This window comes from Felis catus, chromosome C1 (assembly GCF_018350175.1).
Source record: "Felis catus isolate Fca126 chromosome C1, F.catus_Fca126_mat1.0, whole genome shotgun sequence".
Lineage (NCBI taxonomy): Eukaryota > Metazoa > Chordata > Mammalia > Carnivora > Felidae > Felis > Felis catus.
In genome coordinates, this window is record NC_058375.1 from 155,046,441 (window position 1) to 155,069,729 (window position 23,289).

Below are 23,289 nucleotides of genomic sequence, written 5' to 3' on the forward strand. Positions count from 1 at the left end.
CAAACAGTGTTTTCCTACGGTGTGCACTCAACATATGATATCTGTTATTAACATGACCTGAATTACAAAGATCCAAATGTCATTTTTACTCATTCTGGGGCTCACTCATTGCAAAAACAAGTGTACTTTTTCCCTAACTAGCTTAGAATACATGTTTTTATTCCAAAAAGTAGAAGTTTAATAACTCAATTGATTTAAAAAGTATTTATGAGACAGAATTATGGTATAATTGTGCCTTGGCCCCTTACGTTTTTGAGCACTTTTAACTTCAGAATAGCTTTTAGATCCTCATAATATTCCTATAAGTGCTATTGGACAGTTGTTCTCCTTTTACAAATTAGGAAATGGGACAATATAGGGTTAGTGATTTGCCCACAGTAGACGTAAGGCCACCAGACTTTTAGTCTAGTATTTAAACAAATCGACCAAAACTCAAAAAGTTCCTGAGCACACACTTGTGCCCAACATTGCAGTAGGTGCCTCAGAAGACTAAAATTATATAAAATACAATCCATAACCAAAGAATCTTACTTTCTAATTGGAGAGATATCATCTTATGTTGTCTTTTGCACAGTCTCAGCAGTTTTGCCCAGTTTTTAAAGCTCTTTGAAATCTGTCCAAGCCACCACCCTTTATTATTAGTTTTCAGTGGAAACCCGTATTTCTAGCTGATCCATTATTCTTACTACTGCATGAGTCAAGAAACATTATGAGGTTTTAATTTTTTTAATGTTTTATTTATTTTTGAGAGAGAGACAGAGTATAAGTGGGGGAGGAGAAGAGAGAGAGAGGGAGACACAGAATCTGAAGCAGGATCCAGGCTCTAAGCTGTCAGCACAGAGCCTGATGCAGGGCTCGAACTCGTGAATCGCGAGATCATGACATAGCAGAAGTTGGACAGTTAAGTGACTGCGCCACCCAGGTGCCTCAAAACATTATAAGGGTTTAAAAACAATTCTTTAGATTATTTGAATGTACTTTGTGGGTTGAGGTCTGCTGGGATTTACAGAATGATGAATGTGACCCATGCTATGCCTTTTCTGCATTTGGGAACAAACATGGGACAAGTAGAGACAGATAGCCCATAGATTTGTCCTGGAATGGGTGGGGGTCAGTTGTGTATAAGTGTGCATCTTAAGGGGGAGGCAAAGCAAATACAGGCCTCCATTTTACATGTCCCTTAATATGGAGTCTGTTTTCGGTTTCCTGGAAATTAGGGCAGTCAGTAGCCTCATCTCCTGTGATTTTATATTCCAGAAATACTAAACTATTATTGTGTCCAAACACATCCTGTTGGTTCATGTCTCTAGGTTTCTGTATATTTATTTTTTCTGACTGGAATGCTCTTTAGAAAAAAGGTTTCTTACATTTTTTAAGGAGTCTACCATATCAAGAATTTAATGAGAAATTTAAAAATTAAACAGATAATACAAAATCTATCACTTTCCCCAGATAAACACGTAAAGAAATTTATTACTGAGGGCAGAAAGCAAACAATACAAAAGGACTAACAGTGGAGTATGTTACTAGTACTTCTTACAAGAAAATACTGGGAGCAGTTGGGAATGTTACTGGTAATGATAATAATGACAGTTTATTGAATACTTACAATTTGTCAGGCATTATGCTAACTGCTTCACATTTATAGCCTCATTTAATAGTCCACAGAAAGTAGGAAGTAGGTGATATTATCCTCATTTTTGAGATAAGAAAATTGAGGATTAGATAGTCGGGTAAGGTCACATGGTATGTGGCTAAAATGGAATTATACAACACAGTGTCTGGCTCTAGAGCATAATCAATTACCAACACCTTTATAATTGTGGGCCTCACATGTCTACAGACAAGTGCTTAGAAAATGGTAATAAACAATGGGCATTTGTAATTTTAACTCATGCCATTAATAGAATTTCAATCATGATCCATTGTAGATAAGGCTCATTATTGAAATTAAAGAAAGGAAACATTAACATATTCAAATGGAACAGGTAACAGAGACCATGGCCAGTAACATTTTGAGTCAGTAAGGTATTTTCTAACATGGAAATTCATATTTAAAGGTTGAAAGTCATCTTTCTAAAATCCAAATATATATACAGTTGACCCTTGAACAATGCAGGGGTTAAGGGGGCTGATCTCCTGTGCAGTTGAAAATCTGCATATAACTTTTGGCTCCTCCAAAACTTAACCATTAATAGCCTACTGTGACCAGAAGCCTTACTGATAACATAAACAGTTGATTATCACATATTTTGTATATATATTACATACTGTATTCTTATAATAAGGCTAGAGAAAAGAAAATGTTATTAGATAATCATAAGGAGGAGAAAATACATTTATCGTACTGTACTGTATTTGTAAAAAAAAAAATCAGTGTGCAAATGGGCCCATGCAGTTCAAACCATGTGGTTCGAGGGTCAACTATATATGTGTGTACATATGTATATATGTATTTGCATATATGTATATATGATAACCAAGAAGAAAAAAACAAATGGTGAAGGCAAGTGCCAGGAACTTTGTGACGATGTGGTAATTTATAAAAGAATATTTACAGAAAGCCAGTTGAAAAATGAATGAAATAAACTGAAATGGGGATGAATAGAAGGTTCAGTATTTAATATAAATATTCAGCTGGATGATATACAACTGTGTTTCAATAGCAATTCTTGTGAAAAGGATGAGGGAAAATTACTTTCCTAGAAGCCCAATATAAATTGACAAGGCAAATGTCCGATAAAATAAAAGCGACAGGACCTAATACAGCATTAGATTGAATCAAGAGAAAAATGGCGTCTGGATCATGGGAAATAAAACTGTATTTTCAGGTGTGCTTTCATCAGAGCAAGTGTGATAATGAGAATCTTTCAAAATGGTTCCATTAAAAAGTGTTGGAAAGGGATGGAAAAGTTTAATCTGAGTGCCTGCTTTGTGCCAAACATGTTCAAACATGTCACAAATACAGAGAGACAAGAATGCATGTAAGTAGTCATAACAAAATCTTACAATACTTTGTAATATGTGTAAGCCTAGAACATGAGTTGTTCATTGCATAAACTCTGTGCCTTCTGTCTCTGGAAACCAAAAAAAGAAGCCATCCACTCTACCTGGGGTCCAGCAGTTTTCATGCCCACTGCTTTCATTAAACATTTTTTTTAATGTTTATTCATTTATTGTTTTAATTTTCTTCTTTATGTATTTGTCATTCTCAAATTCTTTACAATGGAAATGAATTGTTTTTATAATAAAAAAGAATGCAATCCAAGTAATTTAAAAAGGCTCTTAAAGACTATTTCCCAAATTATCCAAAACCCCATGTGGCAGCCTGAGCCTTATTCCCTTTCTGAATGAAGCTTGATTATATCACTGTATTCAAAAGTCCAGGGTCCCCCAAAGGCTGGGCCAAACCAGGCACTAATGAATTTGCTATTTTCTAAAAATACAGCGAAATGAAGACAGACTCTAATAGTGAGCATTATATGTTAAATACTCTGATCATTAATAATATAATTAATTCAATTAAAAGGATTATTAATAAAATAAGAATAAATGGGGTTTAAACTAAGTCCCTCTCTGTCTAAGGTTCATTCAGGTCTCAGCTTAACAATTATTTACATTTAGTTTAAACTAATTTACTGTTATCATTTTTATTAATATCATCATTTTCTCTGATTCACTTTCACACATTCAAGGGGAATCAACAACGCTAATTTTCCAGCCTATAATTTGTTCGTTTTTTTCTTTTCTTTTTTTTTAATATGAAATTTATTGTCAAATTGGTTTCCATACAACACCCAGTGCTCATCCCGAAAGGTGCCCTCCTCAATACCCATCACCTACCCTCCCCTCCCTCCTATCCCCATCAACTGATTTCAAAGAGCTTAAACAGTTTAAGAATTCTGAACTTTAGGCACTACAGCCATGGACCTAATGCTTGCACTTTGATTAGAAAAGCAGTGCATTTAAGTTCAGTATAGGCAGCAAAAGCTTAATTTATCAGATTTCCTAAAACACGCAATGTGCAATGGTATCATCTATTCTGTTTAATTACAGTTAAAAAAATTACTGGTACAATAAACTGTTTTATCAGTTCCTATGGATCATGACTTAAATTTGAGAAATACTGTATTAAATTATCTCTAAAGTTTCTACTACCCTTACATTTAAATTTTCAATTAATGCAACGATAATCCAAGATATAAAATGACACAGAGTATGCAGAAATAGAGCTGCCTCCAGTGGTTCAGTGGATAGTCACTTTTTTATAAAAAGATCAGTTTTTCTGTGAACTAGCTCTGAACAATACAAACAAAAACAGTATAAATAATGTAAAATTTTTGCAGCAAAATTATTTGTTATGGATGGTCTTTATAATGAAAGTTGCATTTTTTCCTAAAGTTTCTTTCTTTTTTTCTTAACATTTATTTATTTATTTATTTATTTATTTATTTATTTATTTTTGAGACAGAGAGAGACAGAGCATGAACGGGGGAGGGTCAGAGAGAGGGAGACACAGAATCTGAAACAGGCTCCAGGCTCTGAGCTGTCAGCACAGAGCCCGACGCGGGGCTCGAACTCAGGAACCGCGAAATCATGACCTGAGCCGAAGTCGGCCGCTTAACCAACTGAGCCACCCAGCCGCCCCTTAAACTTTCTTTCTTAATTCAACAGATAGCATGTAATAACTATTAGTCTTCATTAAATATTAAATGTAAACCTAAAGATTCAAGCCAAAAAAAATCAGACTAGAAAAAATACTGCCAAATTTAACAGTACCTTAAACCAATTTTACAAAAATAAAGATCATTAAAAGAAATCAGCTTCCATTGGTTCTTAGCAAAAGCCAAATATTTAATGAAACTGAGATACTACTCAAATTAAGATCCTGAAAAAAACTACACAATGTTTTACAAAAATGAGCTATCATTTTTTTTTCCTGAATCCATTTCCATGGACATGTGAGATGAAATGAGGATCTACCTACCATTCTATCTCTGCACTCTTTCTCTCCTCATCTCATTACACAAATATGATTTACCCAAGGCAATAATATACAAGTATATATTTACATACAGGCAATAATACACGCATGTACATATAAATTTATACCTACCCACACATATAAAATCTTACCTCTTTGCTTTCTTCCAGATCTGATTCACTACTGAAGTCCTCTGTGTTTAAATTTTCAAAGTCAGACTCTCCTACAGCAATTGGTACAGTCACGGTAAGACTGGGATTGTTTATGAATGACATGTAATCGCTTTCATCAATAATGTATTTTTCAACACTGCTGCCGGTTCCTATTCCACTTGTGGTTCCATTCACATCTTTAATATAGTCAAGATCTTTTCCAATTTCTGTTGTATGATTGGACATACAACTGTCTTTCTTATTGTTTAGATCATCAAGTGGTTTAATTTCATCTAGAATCTTTTGTTTTCTGACAAACGATTGTTGAATAAATTCATATATTTTTCTCTTCACATAAGCTACTCCTTTGTGCATCCTGTCCACAGCTATTTGGAGGTTGTTCATTTCGTTATCATCATCTGTGGCTGCAAGATTGTCTGCACTAAATGAGCTCAGAAGCAAGGCCAGAAAGAGGTTCAGGACCTTAAAAATAACACAAACATGATTATAATTTCACCCCAATGTAAAGAGCAGATTGTGATCACTTATTCCTCTAAGTGTAGAGGAAACTGTAAGTTCTAACAGCTAGATTAGAAAGAAGCACCATAGAATAGTGATTAGAAGTTGGGTAATCTGAATTTGTGATCTGGCTCAGTAGCTACTACACTCTACATCCTTGGGCAAAGACATGATTTCTATTGGTCTCACATTCTCCCACATATAGAACAAAGATGATGAATGAGTTAACCTAAGGTTTAGCTATGTTTAAACTTGTATGATTATAAGAAAACAGATTGATATATGTACTATGCACAAGTTCTAACCTTAAAAATCATTAGTGTTTGCAATTATACACTGAAATACATTCTATAGTTTCCCTTATGATAAACAGAGACATTGAGTTGGATATTAATTAAAAAAATAATCATTATGATCCAGAATGAGAATAAGTATCTTAACACAGGTATTGACACTTATTTTCTTAACCCATTATTTCTCATGCTCCACTATTGATTAATTAGAAGAACCATTTATAAATAATTTCCAACACTTCCATAAGACTGATACTTTATATATATATATACTTTATCTATCTATCTATGCATCTATCTATTTATCTTTCGGAATATATTAAAATTTTCTATACCTTAAAGAGTAATTAACATTTCAAACTTAGAGAGAAGAACTGATCAGTTATTCCATTTGGGTAATCTCAGGCATCATTAGCCAATCCTTATTTCGACCTAGCACCACTAGAGAATTGATTAACCTAGGTTGGCTAATGCATCTGCCATATGACATAGAGTGATTGAACGGTATATGCCACGAAGGGGCAAGGAAATGGTAAAATCACTATGAACACTTAAAGACTCCACTCTTTAGTCCTATACTGGCAAGTAACATTAGGCTTTCTTTAAAAATTTTTTTCAGATTTCTCCCTCTTCTCTGAATTTGAAAAATGTTCCCAATATATCCTTCTAGGCATGTCTTCAATATGATACTCTATTAAAATTCATATAACAAATGTGATGAAATGATTGACAAAGTGGATTTGAATATAAAAACTGTAGGGTCACTGCTATATTACTGTGTTGTGAAAGTGAGACATATCTATATCTATCTATCTATATCTATATCTATATCTATATCCATATCTATATCTATATCATCTATATCTACATCTATATCATCTATATCTATATCTATATCTATATCTATATCTATATCTATACATCTATATTTATCTCCAAGGCAAGAGACTTAACAAATTATTAATCATAGTTTTTGCTTGGGCAAAATGGTCACTATCCTATTATGCTCTTAATCTATTTCTGAAATATATATCTTAAATGGGTACATACCACCAGGTTTCCAATAACCATAACCATCATGAAGACAGTAAGGCACATGGCTTGACCAGCAACCTCCATACAGTCCCACATGGTTTCTATCCACTCTCCACAGAGCACGCGGAACACTATTAGGAAGGAGTGGAAAAAGTCATTCATGTGCCAGCGTGGAAGCTGACAGTTGGTGGAGATCTTGCAGACACAATCTTTGTAGCTTTTACCAAAGAGCTGCATGCCAACCACAGCAAAAATGAAGACGATGATGGCCAACACCAAGGTGAGGTTACCCAGAGCCCCCACTGAGTTGCCAATGATCTTTATTAGCATATTTAATGTTGGCCAAGATTTTGCCAACTTGAAAACTCGGAGCTGGAAAATAAAAAAAAATTATATAATTATTATTATGATCTTTAAAAGCATTGCATATACTGAGGTTTACCAAGAAATGATGATTAATATAGAATCTCTTACATCTGCCCTGCCCTTGAAACTTCTCAGGCTCATTGTTAATTTTTGGACCTTCTAGGAAGAATTTAGTTCTTCCATATCCTAACCATGTAGATCACCTTCCCTAAGAGTCAATTTCTGAAGATTACTTGGGGCCAACTGTCCATAATTTGTTTTGTGAATGTGGTTCTAAGGCATACCAGGCCCAACACTAATATTAACATCTGAATCACAATAATCTCTGTTGAAAAGATATTCATTTTGCCAATCGAATGCAAAGCAACATCATACTGAGGTCCTGCTATAGGTGGAGAAAAATGTTTATTATTCATTAATGCTCCTTTAGGGTACTGACATAGCTGTGCCTGCATTTAAAAATTTGGAGTATTTCCCATACCTATAATTCTTCCCCTGATTTGCAGGGACATATATGTAAACCAATGAGCATGTTAAGTAATCCTACAGATTTTTTTCCTCTCATTTAGAGAAGAAGCATATTATCCAGAGGTAGAATTAGGAATTTTCTGCATGCCCAACTGTGTCTGATCACCATTTACCACTACAAAGGGCTGTTTATATTTTCAAGTGACTATTAAAATGTGATATATTTCATTACAAGTATTTTCTTAGATCCAGAAATATTAACTGTAGTCATCTCTAGAAATGATAATTAGTCACAATTGCAACAGAGTAATATATTAAACTTTACATGACTGTACTTTTTTTTTTAAATAAAGGTTTTTCTAAACACATGGAGATAATTTTTTTTTCCATTTAGGGATAGTTTTGATGATGCAAATGTACACAAAGATTTAAAATGTTAATAGTTGTGTAGTAAAACCTATGACAGTACTATATACGAGCTCTGATTGTTGGACAGGTTTAGTTTTTGTTGCTGTTTTGTTTATTTTTTACCAGTCGGAATGAACGGAGAACTGATAATCCTTCCACATTGGCAAGGCCGAGTTCTACCAGGCTAAGTGTCACAATAAAACCATCAAAGATATTCCAGCCTTCTTGGAAATAATAGTACGGATCCATGGCAATAATTTTCAGAAACATTTCTGCTGTAAAGATCCCAGTGAAAACCTAAGGTCAAAACAAAGTTACTCTAATTCCATCAGATAATGATAAAGTAGAATGACATAGTATTTGATCGCAGAACAAAATGTTAATGCTACTTTCCCCATAATGATCTATTACGAGCTCACATTTGTGTAGTAATGTATAGCTGATAAAAAGGCTCTTATATACTTTATTTCATTTTATCGTTACAGAAATTTATTGTTAGCCATGGACGTGGCTAATGCAGGCAATATAAATATCACTTTACCGGTGCGGAAACAGGTCTTTACGTGGGTGCAATGGTTTCTCAGATATCACACAACTAGAAAATGCCAAAAATTGGACTGGAATGCAAATTTATTTTGAACTAGTATTCCTTCTGTCCCATCAAACTGTCTGTCCCTCCAGACTTTATACAACACAGGTACTGACAAGATCTTGCCCATGATCACTTTTAATTGTCTATAAGCATATTCCCCTTCCCTCAAATCAGATCATTATTATACAGGTACATTTATTACTATAATACATGTGTTATATTATCAATTTGTTATGCACGTGAAAAAAATAAATTTACTTCCATAATATAAAAAGCAGACCTTTAAAAATATAAATATTACAACTCAGGATGCTTTACATGTCTTGCTTTTTACCATCAAAAATCTTATACCTCAAAACAAATGTTATGAAAAATACATACATTACTTTAAAGTCTGTTTTCTTTCAGCAAATAAAAGCTAATATTCCTAAATTGAGTCAACTGACAAACACTTTAATAATTCATGTTTTTTAAAAACAGAGGAGAAAGAATTAAGTGGCAACCTTTACCAAAAATGGCCTTGCTAATCATATAATACACAAAATATACTAGAGGTTTTCAATATTTGATGGTTTTGATATAGAATGGATGGATAAAACAATACATGTCGTACCTAGCTGCTGGACGTGGAAAAGCTAAAGACATTTTTGAGATGTTAAATTTTTGCTTATAATGATGATGATGACTAAGCAAAATGAAAAGATCTATGTTTTTTGTTTTTAGTCTTCTACAGCTAGGGAAACTGTGATAATGTCTTTTCAAGAGGTGTGCCCTTAAATTGCTTCTGTATCTTGAAAAATTATAAATATCAATATTGAGTTTCCAAGTGGTACTATAGGCCTATATATTGCTCTCTTTCTTAGCTTTTGCTTTGACATTAAGGGCTATTTATTGTTGGCAAAAGTTAAGGTATAGCCAGCTAGCTATAATTCCAATCTTTTGGGAGCCAGGAGGTAAGAAGGTGGTGAAAAGACTGTGTTAAGCTATAAATGGAAACAGTTTCTCAAACAGAAAATTTGAAGATTGAACACATTTACCTTCCAATATGCTTACCAAGTTTCCTACTGTAAGCACATTATTGAAATGTTCCGTCATTGGATAATGCTCCATGGCCATGAAAAGAGTATTTAAGACAATACAGATGGTGATGGCCAGGTCAACAAATGGGTCCATCACGACCAGGTTGACAATATGTTTCACCTTTAACCAATATGGTGAACAGTCCCAGATTAAGAATATGTTGGAAAATTTATACCAACAGGGTGGGCATTTCTGTCTGGATTCTTCAAGTTCTAGATTTAAGAAAAAAAAGAACCACCAAAAGATATATTTAATAGATACATATATTTATTTCAGATCCACAAGTCTTCTTTTTCAGTAATCCACACATTTTCATTTGGTACAGAGTCAGCCTCATTTGTATCTAAAAATACTATCGCATTTATTCTTTAGACCTATGAAGATATTTTTTCAGACATACACATAGGGCAGAGGGAGCAAAGAATAGTTTTTTTCTTGTATGTATTGACAACATGGCTCAATGATTGGCCTGAAGTGAATGGTCTTTTAAATGAAGTTTTTCCATAGGAAAATGAGTTGCAGAAACGTAGATACTGTGTGTAATCCTATGTTAATGTCTGGCTAAGCTGTCATCCTAAATCTATAAGAGACAGGGTAGGGTTTGATATGAGCCAAGAATCATCTTTTAAATTTGTTTTTGTTCTGTGAAATGACCTGCTCCTCTCCTCCAATCTTGAGAGTATTTTGGATGGTGTTGAAGTCCTAAGCCTAATGGAACAAAAGAGAGGGTCACTGTGACTAATAAGATTAGGAACCTCTAACAAATGCTTTATTCCACATTTTCAAAGAATTATCACACTGGAAAACATTCTTTAGATTTCCAATATCATTGCATTTGAGTAACGTTTTTAAAGTTCCGAGAATATATGAGCAGGTGTAACAAATAATAAATCTTAAATAATACCTATCATATTCTCTTTCTAACATACTGTTTCCAATTTACAAATAGAGATATTTGTTTCAAGTGAGAAAATACAAGTTTACTGAAAATAATTGAACGATAATGGGATGGGTAACAAACCTTCTACTGTATTTGTTAAAATGCTGGCTATACTCATTGCTCTTTGCCTTTGGGAAGGATCTTCTAGAAAGTCCATGGAAACATGGAAAGAACTTGACCTCTTCCTCATCTCAGTTTCGGTGGTTGTTCCCTATAAAGAAAATTCTAATGTATTAAATGATTAACTTGAGCAATATGATAAGCAAATAACCAGATGTGACACAGTGAATTTCATGAAACACATGCATCATGCACTTTCATATTTAGTTGGTGATGGCAGATATTGCTGACTTATTGTATCATTAACCTGGAATATCCAAACTGTCAACCATTCAGTCATACAACAAAAACTGAGTTTTTTAACCTCTAATTTCATAATTTTATGAGACATGATGCAATTTTGATATAGTTAATAAATCTATTGAGAGCCATATTTAACAGTTAGCACTAGTTCTGAACTACTAGTAAAAAACTAATAACTTGAAAAGTCATATAAATGATCAGGCATTTTATGCTGAGAAGGTAGCCATTTATTCTTAAAGAAATACAAACGATTACAACACATGTAGCTGCCATCTCATTATCTGTACACAAGACATAGATGGTCATTGACAACACAAACTGTATGTTAAAAAAGCCACACATGCTGCATGGACAACAGTTTCATCCAGGGTACCAAAGCAATAAGTCATCTAACTCTGACTTAGTCATGCCTCATCATGCTGATATATTTCCAAGTGGTTTCACAGTCTAATAAGAGGCAGCATGTGTTTAGAAATTCCTCATCCTGTATACATTCACAAAAACATACGTTTGTACACAGACAATTCTTTTATCTGTCTGTATTAACAATTTATTTGTGTCTCATCATTTAGATTCATTTTGAGAAGACTTATATCAGCATTTATTTTTTAGAAAGACAAATGTGAATAGTAGAAACTTCAAGATAACAATGAAGCTATCTATTGAGGCACAGTGTTCTTGAAAATCTTCTAAAATAAGGCAGAGCTATATTGAAGAATCTGTTGGAAAGATTTATTATACACCCTTTATACTTAAACATAGGAATCATTCATTTACTTTTATACCAAACTTTAGAGGATGGCCTGCTATCTAATCTCAGCATGGGTATATAGCAAATCCTCCAACTGGAGGCAGTAATTTATGATTGTGCCTAATTTATTCTTAGCAAATTTAATAATTAAATGCATTCGGTGTTATGCAAGAGTGTTGAGGCCTTAAGTTTTAGTTGGTTAGTCTATTAAAGGTATTACAAGATGCAGGTGCATTCGCAGCTTGACCAACCAGGAATCATTCTCAAAGGTTCCATTCTGTAGAAACACTGGCTGGTGCAGCAATAATGGGCCAGCCATGCCTGAACTATTTAAAACTTCCTTACATTGTCATCAGTAGCTGGCTTATCTATTATCACCTCTGGCAGAAGCTGTCCAACAGGCGATGTAGGAACTGAAGGTCCACCAACCAAGGAAACCACACCATTGCAATCCACAGTGCTGTGCATCTTCCCATTCACTGGAAACACTGCCAGCATCCGGGAAGACCTACTGGTCTGACTCAGGTTACTGTTGCGCCGCTCTCCATGTCGTCGGGGCACAAACAAGGAGTCTCTCCGGCTCTCATTATCCTCAAAGGTGCTGTGCTCATCATCAGCAAAGTCATTCTCTGATCCCACATCCTTTGCTCGCCCTCTAAAGCTGAAAAGGCTTGTTCTGCTATTTCGCCTTGGGGAAAATAGGGAGCCACGGATGCTCAACAAAGACTAGAAGTTTGAAACCAAAAAAAGTACAAGCATATTAATATAGACATTTGAAATGTGCTTTTATTTTGCAAAATTAAGTTGAAGGAGATTCAGTATTCATAACAGGATGTGATTTGTTCCTTTTCATTAACATTCTCATTTTATGTGCTCAAATTAAATTGGTTTTATAAGAAATTTCTAGACCTTGAGATTATGAATGGGGAGAAGGATCACAATTTAAAGACACTGAAGAAAACTCAAACCCTGAACCAACATTTTCAAGTTCAAAAGCAAACATCCTTAGCACATTACTTTGGACACCATAAACATTCAATAAACATTGGCAGCGTGACCTTCACAAGGCCTTCACAAGGCCACATTATTGCTCTTTCCTTCAAGGAATTCCAACATTTTTCACAAATTGTTTTAGCACATCTATCTAAAATCACTTTAAATTAATTATTACCCCTATTTCATCTATAAAGCACAGACTTCTGAAATTCAGAGTCATGTGCTTTTTGATAAAGCATATCACAACTGAAGTTTTCAGAAGCACGAATGCTGGTTTATAAAGAAGTTAGGGGGAAAAGGCAACATAAAATAACCAAAAAAAGTACTGATCAGCTAGCCCTACATCCAAATTTTTTTTTCATTAAAAAGGTCAAGGAACAGAAAGATTAAATGTCATTAGTTTCAACAGGTATCAGCAGATAGTATCAGGAGGAGAATCCAGTCTTCTGAATTTCAACCCAGTGTTATCCCAACTACACAAAGCTGCAGACTTACATATATGTGGAGTAAAATTTTCTCATAGCTATGTAAAGAAAGGGTAGATTTAAATATAAGAAACATGGCAGTCAATTCAGTTGATGACAATTCATAAATCTGGTTTAATTCTCCCCCTCTTCAGTGTTCTGATTTTCAGTCATGCATCAATGAACTCAGCAGTGCCGTACCTGGTGTGGGGAGGAGTACCTCTTTTCATATGTCAATCGATTCCCTTCGATGGAGAAGCGAAACCCTTTCCTTCTGATGCTGTCTTCAGACTCAGATTTATGGAATTCATCCTCATCTTTCTCTTCCCCACCAGACTGCTCTTTCTGTTTTCTTTTCTTTCTCCGATTTCTTCTTTCCTTAGCACTCTTGGAACTCAACTTGGAGGCTTCAGATGAGCTGTCGGAGAGCCCACCTGCGGCGCTAGGTTCTCTGGAATGCTCTGAGGCAGTTACAGCTGCTGCCTGCTACATTAAGGAGAAATGATTTTAGTATGGCATTAGAGAAGACTTTATCTTCTTAAGCTCAAGTGTTTGCATAACATTTAAAAAACACATTTAACCTGCTGAAGCTGATCTTCCGTAGAAGCAGCTCTGTCTGCAAGTAATAAATGGGACTTTTCCCCCTTCCTATCTAACGAAGGCTTTCAGGGTTAACGTGGTTTTATCTCTGTTAACATTTATTATGTTTATATTATGCTGTACAGGCCACATATTCAAAAGGACCAATCAGGCATCGATAAGAACATAAACTCATATTACTTTTTGGGATTTGAATTACTCTAAAAGTTGGTATTTAATTAGCACTGTCTTCTCTGAAAAAGAAACTGTGGCATGGAAGAAAAGTTATTGACTTACCTGAGCTCATACCCAAAGGGAGTAGGAATGAGATAAAGAGCTGAGGTCCTCTCCCCAGTTATTGAAGTTGCATTATCAAAATATCATCAATGAAGGTGATAAAATCCCTTTCTTGCCCTCCCCCCCCCCCATAATCTTCTAACCAGAACACTGGAGAAAGGACAGTCAACATTTTCCACTAAACAAGACAAGACATTTAGTTCTCCAAATACCAACCCCAGCTTCTTTCACTCAGCACCGGTTCTTGCTGGATACGTGGGCATGGAATGAAAACAATGCTTTTGATCATAGCTTATACTGGTGCTCAGTCAGTACGTTTTGATATTACCTTTGTTCCCAGAGTGCCCTCAATACAAGGACTCTTGCAAATAAATTAATATTTCCCAAACAGCTTTATTCTAAAGTAAAATCAATGAGCTTGTATGCTAAATGAAAAGCATGAGAGAATATAGAAGTGATAGCACAGGCATTTCATTGCACAATGAGTATCAACACCTCTCTATAAGAACAAGAAATCCTTAGATCACCTGGTCTCCATAAAATTGGTGACTTTCATATGCCTACTGAATGTTGCTTTGTCATAGAACATTATATTATTTCATCACTTCCTCATTTATTATACAAGGCAATTAAGCCACATTAAAAACAATATATTTTTGGTTAAAGAAAAGACTAGATTATCTTTTAAGAGCCAGATGAACATCTTTATATATAATAACCAACACATTTTTTTTCCCAAGAAAAGATGACTTCTTAGGATTTTCTCCTATACCCATTCAGTGTTTTTTCCTCGAGAAGACTCAGAATCACATTTTCCCTTTTAAAAATCTTAAAACATTAAAGTAGCATGAGAGGGTTCCACTGTGGTCAATATTGCAGACATCTTAGAAAAAAAATGAAACTAAATGATCTATAGATGATCAAAATGTAGAAATTATTACTAATCTGCCATCATTACCAGTTTCTCTTAAGTGGAGTCAGTTATCTGTCTCTCACTTTCTCTCCAGTGTTTTTGCAACAACCAAAACAATAAAAAAGAATTGTACCATGAGACAGGACATATTTGATTTTGATGAATTTACCTGAGCTGCCTCCTGTTGCTTTTTAAGCTGCTCAAGCATCTGCTGAAATTCAGCCTCTTTCTGTTCTGCCTCTTCCAAGGTGGCCTGATTCTGTTCCTCATAGGCCATGGCCACCACAGCCAGGATCAAATTTATCAGATAGAATGAGCCCAAGAAAATGACCAGCACAAAAAATATCATGTATGTTTTCCCAGCAGCACGTAATGTCTGAAAAGAAAAACATTAGAATTATTTTTTCAGTATTATTTCACTGACTAGTGGCTTTAACTTTTACTTGTGTGTCATGTAGGACCCTTGACATAAATAATAATTATGATGGTCACACCCCCTTCTGCCTCCTTGACTGTTTCTTTAACCTCATCCTTTTCCTTCTCCTCTAACTCATGCATTTACATTCAGATCTCCTGGAGGGAATTCTTGGATGCACCAGGAATAAAATGGAATCAAACGAAATACCATAGAGATTCCATCAAAGAGCTGAGCCTGTGATAAAAGTCAAGGAAGACATCAAAGTTATCTTTCTATATCTGCTTATTGATTTTCATCACCTGCCACCTGAGGAATAATATTTGAGTGGGCAGATGGAGCTGAGGGGAAGGTGTGCCTTCTGTTTGAGAGGACCTGTGTCTGGAAATGGTGGAAAATAAGTTTTGAGCCAAAGGGAAACGAGAGGGAATTGCTATCCTGTCATCACTATGCTTAATATGTGTTATAATCAATAGGATAAAGAAATTCAAATCTCCCAATTTCAAGTTCTGTTCCTTCTGCTATATAATGCTGTGACTTGGAAGTCAGCACTAAGGTGTTTTTCTTATATGTTTCTACTTAAATGCAGTATGTATCTCTTCAGGTTCTCACCAGTTGATAAAGATTTTCCCAGAAGTCCTGAGTCATCAGTCGAAACAGAGACAAAAAAGCCCAGCTGAAGGTATCAAAGCTTGTGTAGCCATAATTAGGATTTCTACCAGCTTTCACACACATATATCCTTCTGGACATTGGCTATAAATGGGACAAAAGAAAGTATACGAAGTTCTGTTGTCTTTTTATTCCGATAGCATGCTATACTTATAACATTGTCTAGCCAGGAAAATTGGCTGTTTCAAGGGATGGAAGTTATCACAAGAGATAGAGCATGATAAATAATATATATTTCCCAACTTCTGACAACATAATTTTACTAGCCACTTGATGTCATCATTAAAATATTACCTAGCATTTTAAATAATATTTTACAAAACTACTTTCTGTTGATAATTAGCATTTTAACATATTCTAGTTCATTTTCTCTACTGGGAAGCCTCTAGAGTCATCTTCTAGTTCACACATACTCATCTAAGGGACACAGCATTAAAGCAAAAGTATTATTCCTTGTTTTATGAAACATAAAAACTTGCCTAACCTTTAAATAATCTCTCACCTTAGAGGTAGCCTGAATTATAGCAAATAAGTATTAATAAAGTATACACACATACACAAACACACACAGATTATTGGCTTACCCTGCATCAGAGCTGTTTCCACATAGTAGGGCATCCAAAAGACCCTCCAGAAAATAATGATACCCTGTTTAGGAAAGAGTAGTAAGTCATATGATGAGTATTTGCATTACACTGCAAAATGAAAGCAAGATGAGGCCCCAACTTTTAGGATTCATAGAATGATTTAAAATATGTTATATAATTCCCTGAAAGACATTGGGATTTGCCATTTCATTTCTCCCTCAAAATACTAGATATTATAGTAAGGGGATTGATTACTTAAGAGAAGAAAGCATTTGTTCTTTATGAGTATAAAATTAGCAATAATTTAGGTGCTAACCTAAAAATTTAAAAAGCATCAAATGTTTTTTTCTATTACCCTCGTGAAAAATAAAAATTTCATTCTGTAAAAATAGATAAGCATGACAGAGATTCCTTTGTTTTTCAAAATAGCCACATATTTGAAAACAAAGGGATTATATATTTTCTCTCTACTATGTTTTTAAACACTATTTATAAATGTTTAACAACTGATTATGATTTGCATTCTATCAACTTCCAGATATATTCTGCTTACAGTAAAGGTGCATAAATCAGGTCAGCTACTAAAAGAAATGAAACAAAAAATAATGTTAAATAGTAAAGCTAAAATAATTACTAGAGGTGAATACTATAGTATCTCAAAGCTTTCTTTTGCTGGCAAATTCTTTAGGTTCTCTTAATATCCAGTTGAAGTGTCACTTCTGTGAATTGTTCCTTGATATTCTCTATTTCCTGCCCACTAAAGATTGGCAAAATTAAGAACTCCTCTCACTGTGTTACCAGTAGTATGTAGCTACTTATACTATTATTAAACTCATTGTCCTATATTGCAATTATTTGTTTATAAAAATTATTACTCCTTGAAAGAAAGTCTAATCATTGATTATTTCCATATTACTATTGTTGGGACTCAGGAGTCTATCAATAAATTTTATTGAATAAATAAGGACAGGGAAGACAAAAAGAGAAATGTAAGGAATTAAATCATCATTTGAAAAATGTATTCGAATATAATTGACAATGTTACATTAGTTTCAGATGTACAACATAGTGATTCCATAAGTGTATACACTATGCTGTGTTCACAAGTGTAGCTACCTTCTGTCCTAATATGTTGCTATTATGATATCATTGACTGTATTCCTTATGTGGTGACTTTTATTTCTGTGACTTATTCATTCCAAAATTGGAAGCCTGTATCTCCCACTCCCTTTCACCCATTTTGCCCAACCTGCCACTCCTACCCTTCTAGCAACCATCAGTTTATTCTCTGTATTTATGCTTTTTGTTTATTTATTGATTAGTCATTGTTTTTGTTTTTGTTGTTTTTTTTAGATTTCACTTATGTGTGAAATCAGATGGTATTTGTTTTCCTCAGTCTGATTTATTTCACTTAGCATAATACCCTCTAATTGCACTATTGAGTACATACTCAAAGAAAGTGAAAACACTAATTTGAAAAGATATATGCATGCCTATGCTTATTGAAGCATTATTTATAGTAGGCAAGATATGGAAGCAGCCCAAGTGTCCATCAATACATGAAAGGATAAGGAAGATGTGTTGTGTGTTTACACACACACACGCACACACACACAATGGAAATATTACACAGCTATAAAAAAAGGATGAGATCGTGGCATTTAAATAATCATTTTTTTAAGAAAAAAAATCTTGGATTTTGTAAAAAGAAATATTTCCTAGATGTTAAATTTTCAGAGAAATTTGTTCTACGCATAGTTCTATAAGGGATACAAAAACCACATAATGGGAAATAACTTTCATTTCCAATGTCTTACTTCTTTGAACATCGACAAGAAAATTTAGACAGAATTCCTTGATTTTTAATTAAAATTAAATGAAGTGAAAAATATGAGAGTTTCTGGATGAATTCTTGATATCAGGTATTTATAAATGAAGTTTTAACCATTAAAGTCAATGATCTAGAAGCTTAATCTGAAGAAAATACAACTTTCAGTCATAATATATATCTTTAATTTTAATAAATTTAATTTTCTATTACTTTCAAAGACATTTTATTTGTATTTGCAATTAATTAATTAATTTATTTATTTATATAAAAATATTTAATATAATTTATTGTCAAGTTAGCTAACATACAGTGTATATATAGTGTGTGCTCTTGGTTTTGGGAGTAGATCCCGTGATTCATCACTTACATATGACACCCAGTGCTCATCCCAACAAGTGCCCTCCTCAATGCCCATCACCCATTTTCCCCTCTCCCCTGTCCCCCCATCAGCCCTCAGTTTGTTGTCTATATTTAAGAGTCTCTTATGGTTTGCCTCCCTCTCTATTTGAAACTATTTTCCCCCTTCCCTTCTCCCATGTATTTGTATTTGCATTTGATTTAAAACAATCTATTCAACAAATGGATTATTGTTAGGCAAAATGATAAGTATGGATTTTTAGAGCTGAAAATAAATCTGATATTTATGATTTCTTTTACTTTGACTCTAAGAGAAATGGAGTCCAAGTACATATTCACTAGAGAATAAACCTTAAATAACATCTTCATAGTCAGTTCCTTGATCTTAGCCAAGAGAAAAAAATATCAGATTTCAGGGAGTTGATGACAGCAGTAGACTTATTGGCATCATATGAGTGAATAAAGAACAATTTTATGTATTGCTTTGACACACAAATTCTTAACCTAGAGGTTTCCAACTATGTGCAAATTACTTGTTGGCATATCACTAATGTCATGAAAGAGTTAATCTGTATGAATCAAGGTATTTTATATATCTACAATTATAAAAAGATACTGATTTGTTTTTAAAATTATGCTGTCATTACTTTAAGAATTATACAACTATCTATAATTTTTTATGACTAAGTCTACTTGTTCCACACAACCAATCACTAAGGTTTTCTTTCTTTGATTTTTTTGTTAAGAATTACTCATCACCTTCAAATAATAAAGATAAACACCCATCTAAAGTCTAAGTTTCATATATTTAATATTTTTCTTTAAAAAGGACATTCCTTTTTCCTGTGAATCATGTTCTGTCTCTGCTCTTGTAACATTGCTACTGGCAAATACTAAAACCAAATAAAAGAGAAAATTTTACTTACTTTCTTTGCAGCTGAATTCTTTAGTCTCCCATATAATGATATAACACACAATGGCACTTGGAGTCAAAATTAGAATAGTTATCAATAAAATAATTAAAGGTATGTGCAAACCAATGGTCAGGTGATTACGAGATCACAACCTGTTATGCAATCATTTTAAGAAAATCTTTCATGCCTTGGTGGAAGGCAGGTCAACAATGAAAAAATAAATCTACATAACAATAATTCTTACTTGAATCTTGAATATACGATTTCCAGTCAAACTCAGTGTGAGTTTCATTGACAAGTGTGCCATTGTAATTCATGGTTACATTCTTCTCTATAGTGTGTTCCTCCAGGGAAGCATTGGTGGGAGGCCATTGCACACATTTATTCCGCAGGTTGCCCATGAACAGCTGCAGCCCAATCAGTGCAAACACGCTCAGACAGAACACAGTCAGGATCATGACATCAGAGAGCTTCTTCACTGACTGGATCAGGGCCCCCACGATGGTCTTCAGGCCTTAAAGAAAGAAGGCTATGACTATGAAGACTTAGAACATTGGAAATAACAAAAGGCCCACACAGTTTTCTTGAAAACATAGATTCCATGCATAAATTTGAAAATAATTGCAATGCCAGTGGAAGAACAACACTTCCTGGGAGGCTGAAGTGCTAAGGAAATGAACTCCAGAAATATAAAGATCCAAACAACGAAATGAAGATCATCTTCCATTATGTCGAGAGAGAATAATGGGAGGTTTATGGTCTTCATGAAGGGTCTTGTATTTCTCCATTTTGCTAATGAAACTCACCCCATACTTTCATTAGGGTTAGTTATCCATTTTAAAACAAGTTACCTGAATACATATTTTACAATGCCTATTTATAAGTAGGAAAAGGTTTGCTATAACTCGGGAGGAGGTTTAGGATATAATTGGACTTGAAGATAATAAATCCTCCGTACAGACTCATGCTATTCTTCATTATCTTATTTCCTTGCCTTTTAAAGCATTATTAGGATTTACATTGTACATACAACATCATCAGTAACTACAATGAACAAGAAATTACAAATTGGTACATTCAGTTGGGACCAAATCCCTGGTACAACTGACAATGGAGAGAAAAATACATGACATCTCTAAGGGCAAATCACACATGGACTATATACTGCATTATCTCATGCTAAACTCCTACGCTGATAAAAAGTGAAAAAACATAAAAGCTTATGTCCAAATAATAAGAATCATTTCTTATAAAACACTTGATTTTGATAATGATTTTGATTATTTTATTATGACTCCTGAATTTCTGTAATGTTGACTGTCAAGCAAAGAAGATGTTGCTGAAAAGACATGATGGATCGGCCCCGGATGTTTAACCTAGCTCTCACCTGGAATGACTGAAATTGTTTTCAGGGCTCGGAGAACTCTGAATGTTCTCAACGCTGAGACATTGCCCAGGTCCACGAACTCTGTCACGTATCTGTAATAGGGAGTTCACACACAGACACAATAACAGGATACAAAGAAAGAGCTGTAGGTACAAGGAGCCTTATGGTTCACACCAATCACTCCTTACCTGGAGTTACAGAAATAGTTTTCAAAGCTCTCAAGACTCTGAAAGTTCGAAGAGCTGAAAAATTGCCTAGGCTTACAAATTCTGTTACATACCTGTAGAATTAAATCAGAGTTATTCAAGATTTAGGCAGGATTTATATTATTTGCTTGGGTCTTTTATAAAGACCTTCTTGGTGATTCTAAATGATAATATCGTATGTAGCAATTTAGAAATTAGAGTCAATTGCTATGGTTTTCTTTACTCACATCATTGAAGGCCGTTTGCTGTACGTAAACTTCATAAAGTGTATAATCCTGTTGCTACATTGGCTAGCAATATAATCAACATCTTGTGTAACTGAGGAGAATTAAATCAATAGAAAATTAAATCTTGGCTGTTGTTTTAGGGTTTCAGTTAGAATGAACTATGTAAAATCACCTAAGAGAAACTTAGGCAGGAAAAGGCAGATTGCCTTACTAACTATCTGGACATGAAAAGGTTTTCCTAGTGTAACTCCTAAGTGAAAGTTAGGCAAGTTCAGAACAAGATCTTATGATCTGCTGTTATTGCTACTTTGTTTTCAAAAAACAGTTGTCCCAATATGCTGTCTTTTGAACGGTGGCCCGAGGGAATGGTGAAGAGTTGGCTCATCTGGACTAGACATGGAATTAAAGATGAGACAGGCAGCATTTGGAGACTTCCGTATGTCATTCCTACTTCTGATCCTATCTACCTCGCTGTGCCTGTAGGAGGCCAAGAAGTCAGCTCCTGAAGGAACGGTGAGGGCAAGTGGGCATGGGCCACCATCCTCCACACATATTTCACCTACTTCCGAATGGCCTTCGATTCCTTTTCTGAATCTCTTCTTCCTTGGGAAAATTTACCACAAGAAAAAACAAGGACAGGGATGAAGAAATTGTGCATATTACCGAGTGTATCTGGATGGGAGATGAGGATAAGAAAGTTTATGTAGAGGGTAATGAGATGAAGAAAATCATAAAGGGAAAGAGGAGAAGAAGAAATGGGATCAGGTGAGGAATAGGAAGAGACAGAATGTGTCTGCTTATAAGTCTTAAAGATCAATTTGCTGATGAAATAATAATTTACTATATTAAATACATAATATATTAAGGACCTCATTTTTTCTATTAGTTTGATCTGTCAGAAATTTTGGATGCTCAGAGATAGTTATATTATTCTACCAAACTAATAAAAGAAGACAGAGAGAATACGTAACACGGGTAAGCTCAGTGAAAATTTGTGCAGCCAACAGAGTGGTTTCTGACTCTAATTTTTAAAAGCCATTTTCACAGATGTATTCTGAATACACCTGTGCCTTCAAATTGTGTGCATGTGGGAGGGACTTGTGTGTCTGTTGAACAAGTGGCATGTATGAAATCTGCTGACATATTTCTTACGTGTGGAAATTGTAACTTCAACTGCTGCAGAGGCTGTGTGCCCAAGTGAAACGTCACTTGGACCTCTGTTGTGCTAAACAAAATCAGGAGCTTAAATGTATACATCACACCAAAATATTTTTCGGTTAAAGCAAGCTTAGTCTTTAAAAACATAAGCACTCATAGAAAGCCCAACCATATTCTGCCTTGAAGATTCAAAAAGGCACTTACGCAAATGTAATGACAGTGAAGTCGAGCCAGTTCCATGGGTCCCGAAGGAAAGTAAAATCTTCTAAACAGAAACCCCTTGCAATAATTTTTATAAGTGATTCAAAAGTATATATTCCTGTGAAGGTGTACCTGG

At 34.5% G+C, this 23,289-nt stretch overlaps 1 protein-coding gene across 6 annotated transcripts in view; it reads right to left on the bottom strand.

The window, feature by feature from the left end:
- The window catches only part of SCN1A (sodium voltage-gated channel alpha subunit 1), a 147,291-nt gene that overhangs the window by 42,848 nt on the left and 81,154 nt on the right, over window positions 1-23,289 (bottom strand). For 4 of the 6 annotated variants that reach the window (XM_019838205.3, XM_019838204.3, XM_003990825.6 and 1 more), the window contains exons 5-17: window positions 23,157-23,285; window positions 21,362-21,453; window positions 20,219-20,488; window positions 16,870-16,933; window positions 16,228-16,369; window positions 15,370-15,576; window positions 13,613-13,897; window positions 12,297-12,677; window positions 10,919-11,048; window positions 9,871-10,109; window positions 8,349-8,522; window positions 6,999-7,355; window positions 5,137-5,619 (exon numbers count right to left, since the gene is read on the bottom strand). In XM_019838205.3, coding sequence (XP_019693764.1) covers window positions 5,137-5,619; window positions 6,999-7,355; window positions 8,349-8,522; window positions 9,871-10,109; window positions 10,919-11,048; window positions 12,297-12,677; window positions 13,613-13,897; window positions 15,370-15,576; window positions 16,228-16,369; window positions 16,870-16,933; window positions 20,219-20,488; window positions 21,362-21,453; window positions 23,157-23,285 — 2,953 coding nt within the window. The remainder of the gene's footprint in view (window positions 1-5,136; window positions 5,620-6,998; window positions 7,356-8,348; window positions 8,523-9,870; window positions 10,110-10,918; window positions 11,049-12,296; window positions 12,678-13,612; window positions 13,898-15,369; window positions 15,577-16,227; window positions 16,370-16,869; window positions 16,934-20,218; window positions 20,489-21,361; window positions 21,454-23,156; window positions 23,286-23,289) is intronic. The other 2 variants (XM_019838207.3, XM_019838206.3) reach the window with 2 other exon arrangements.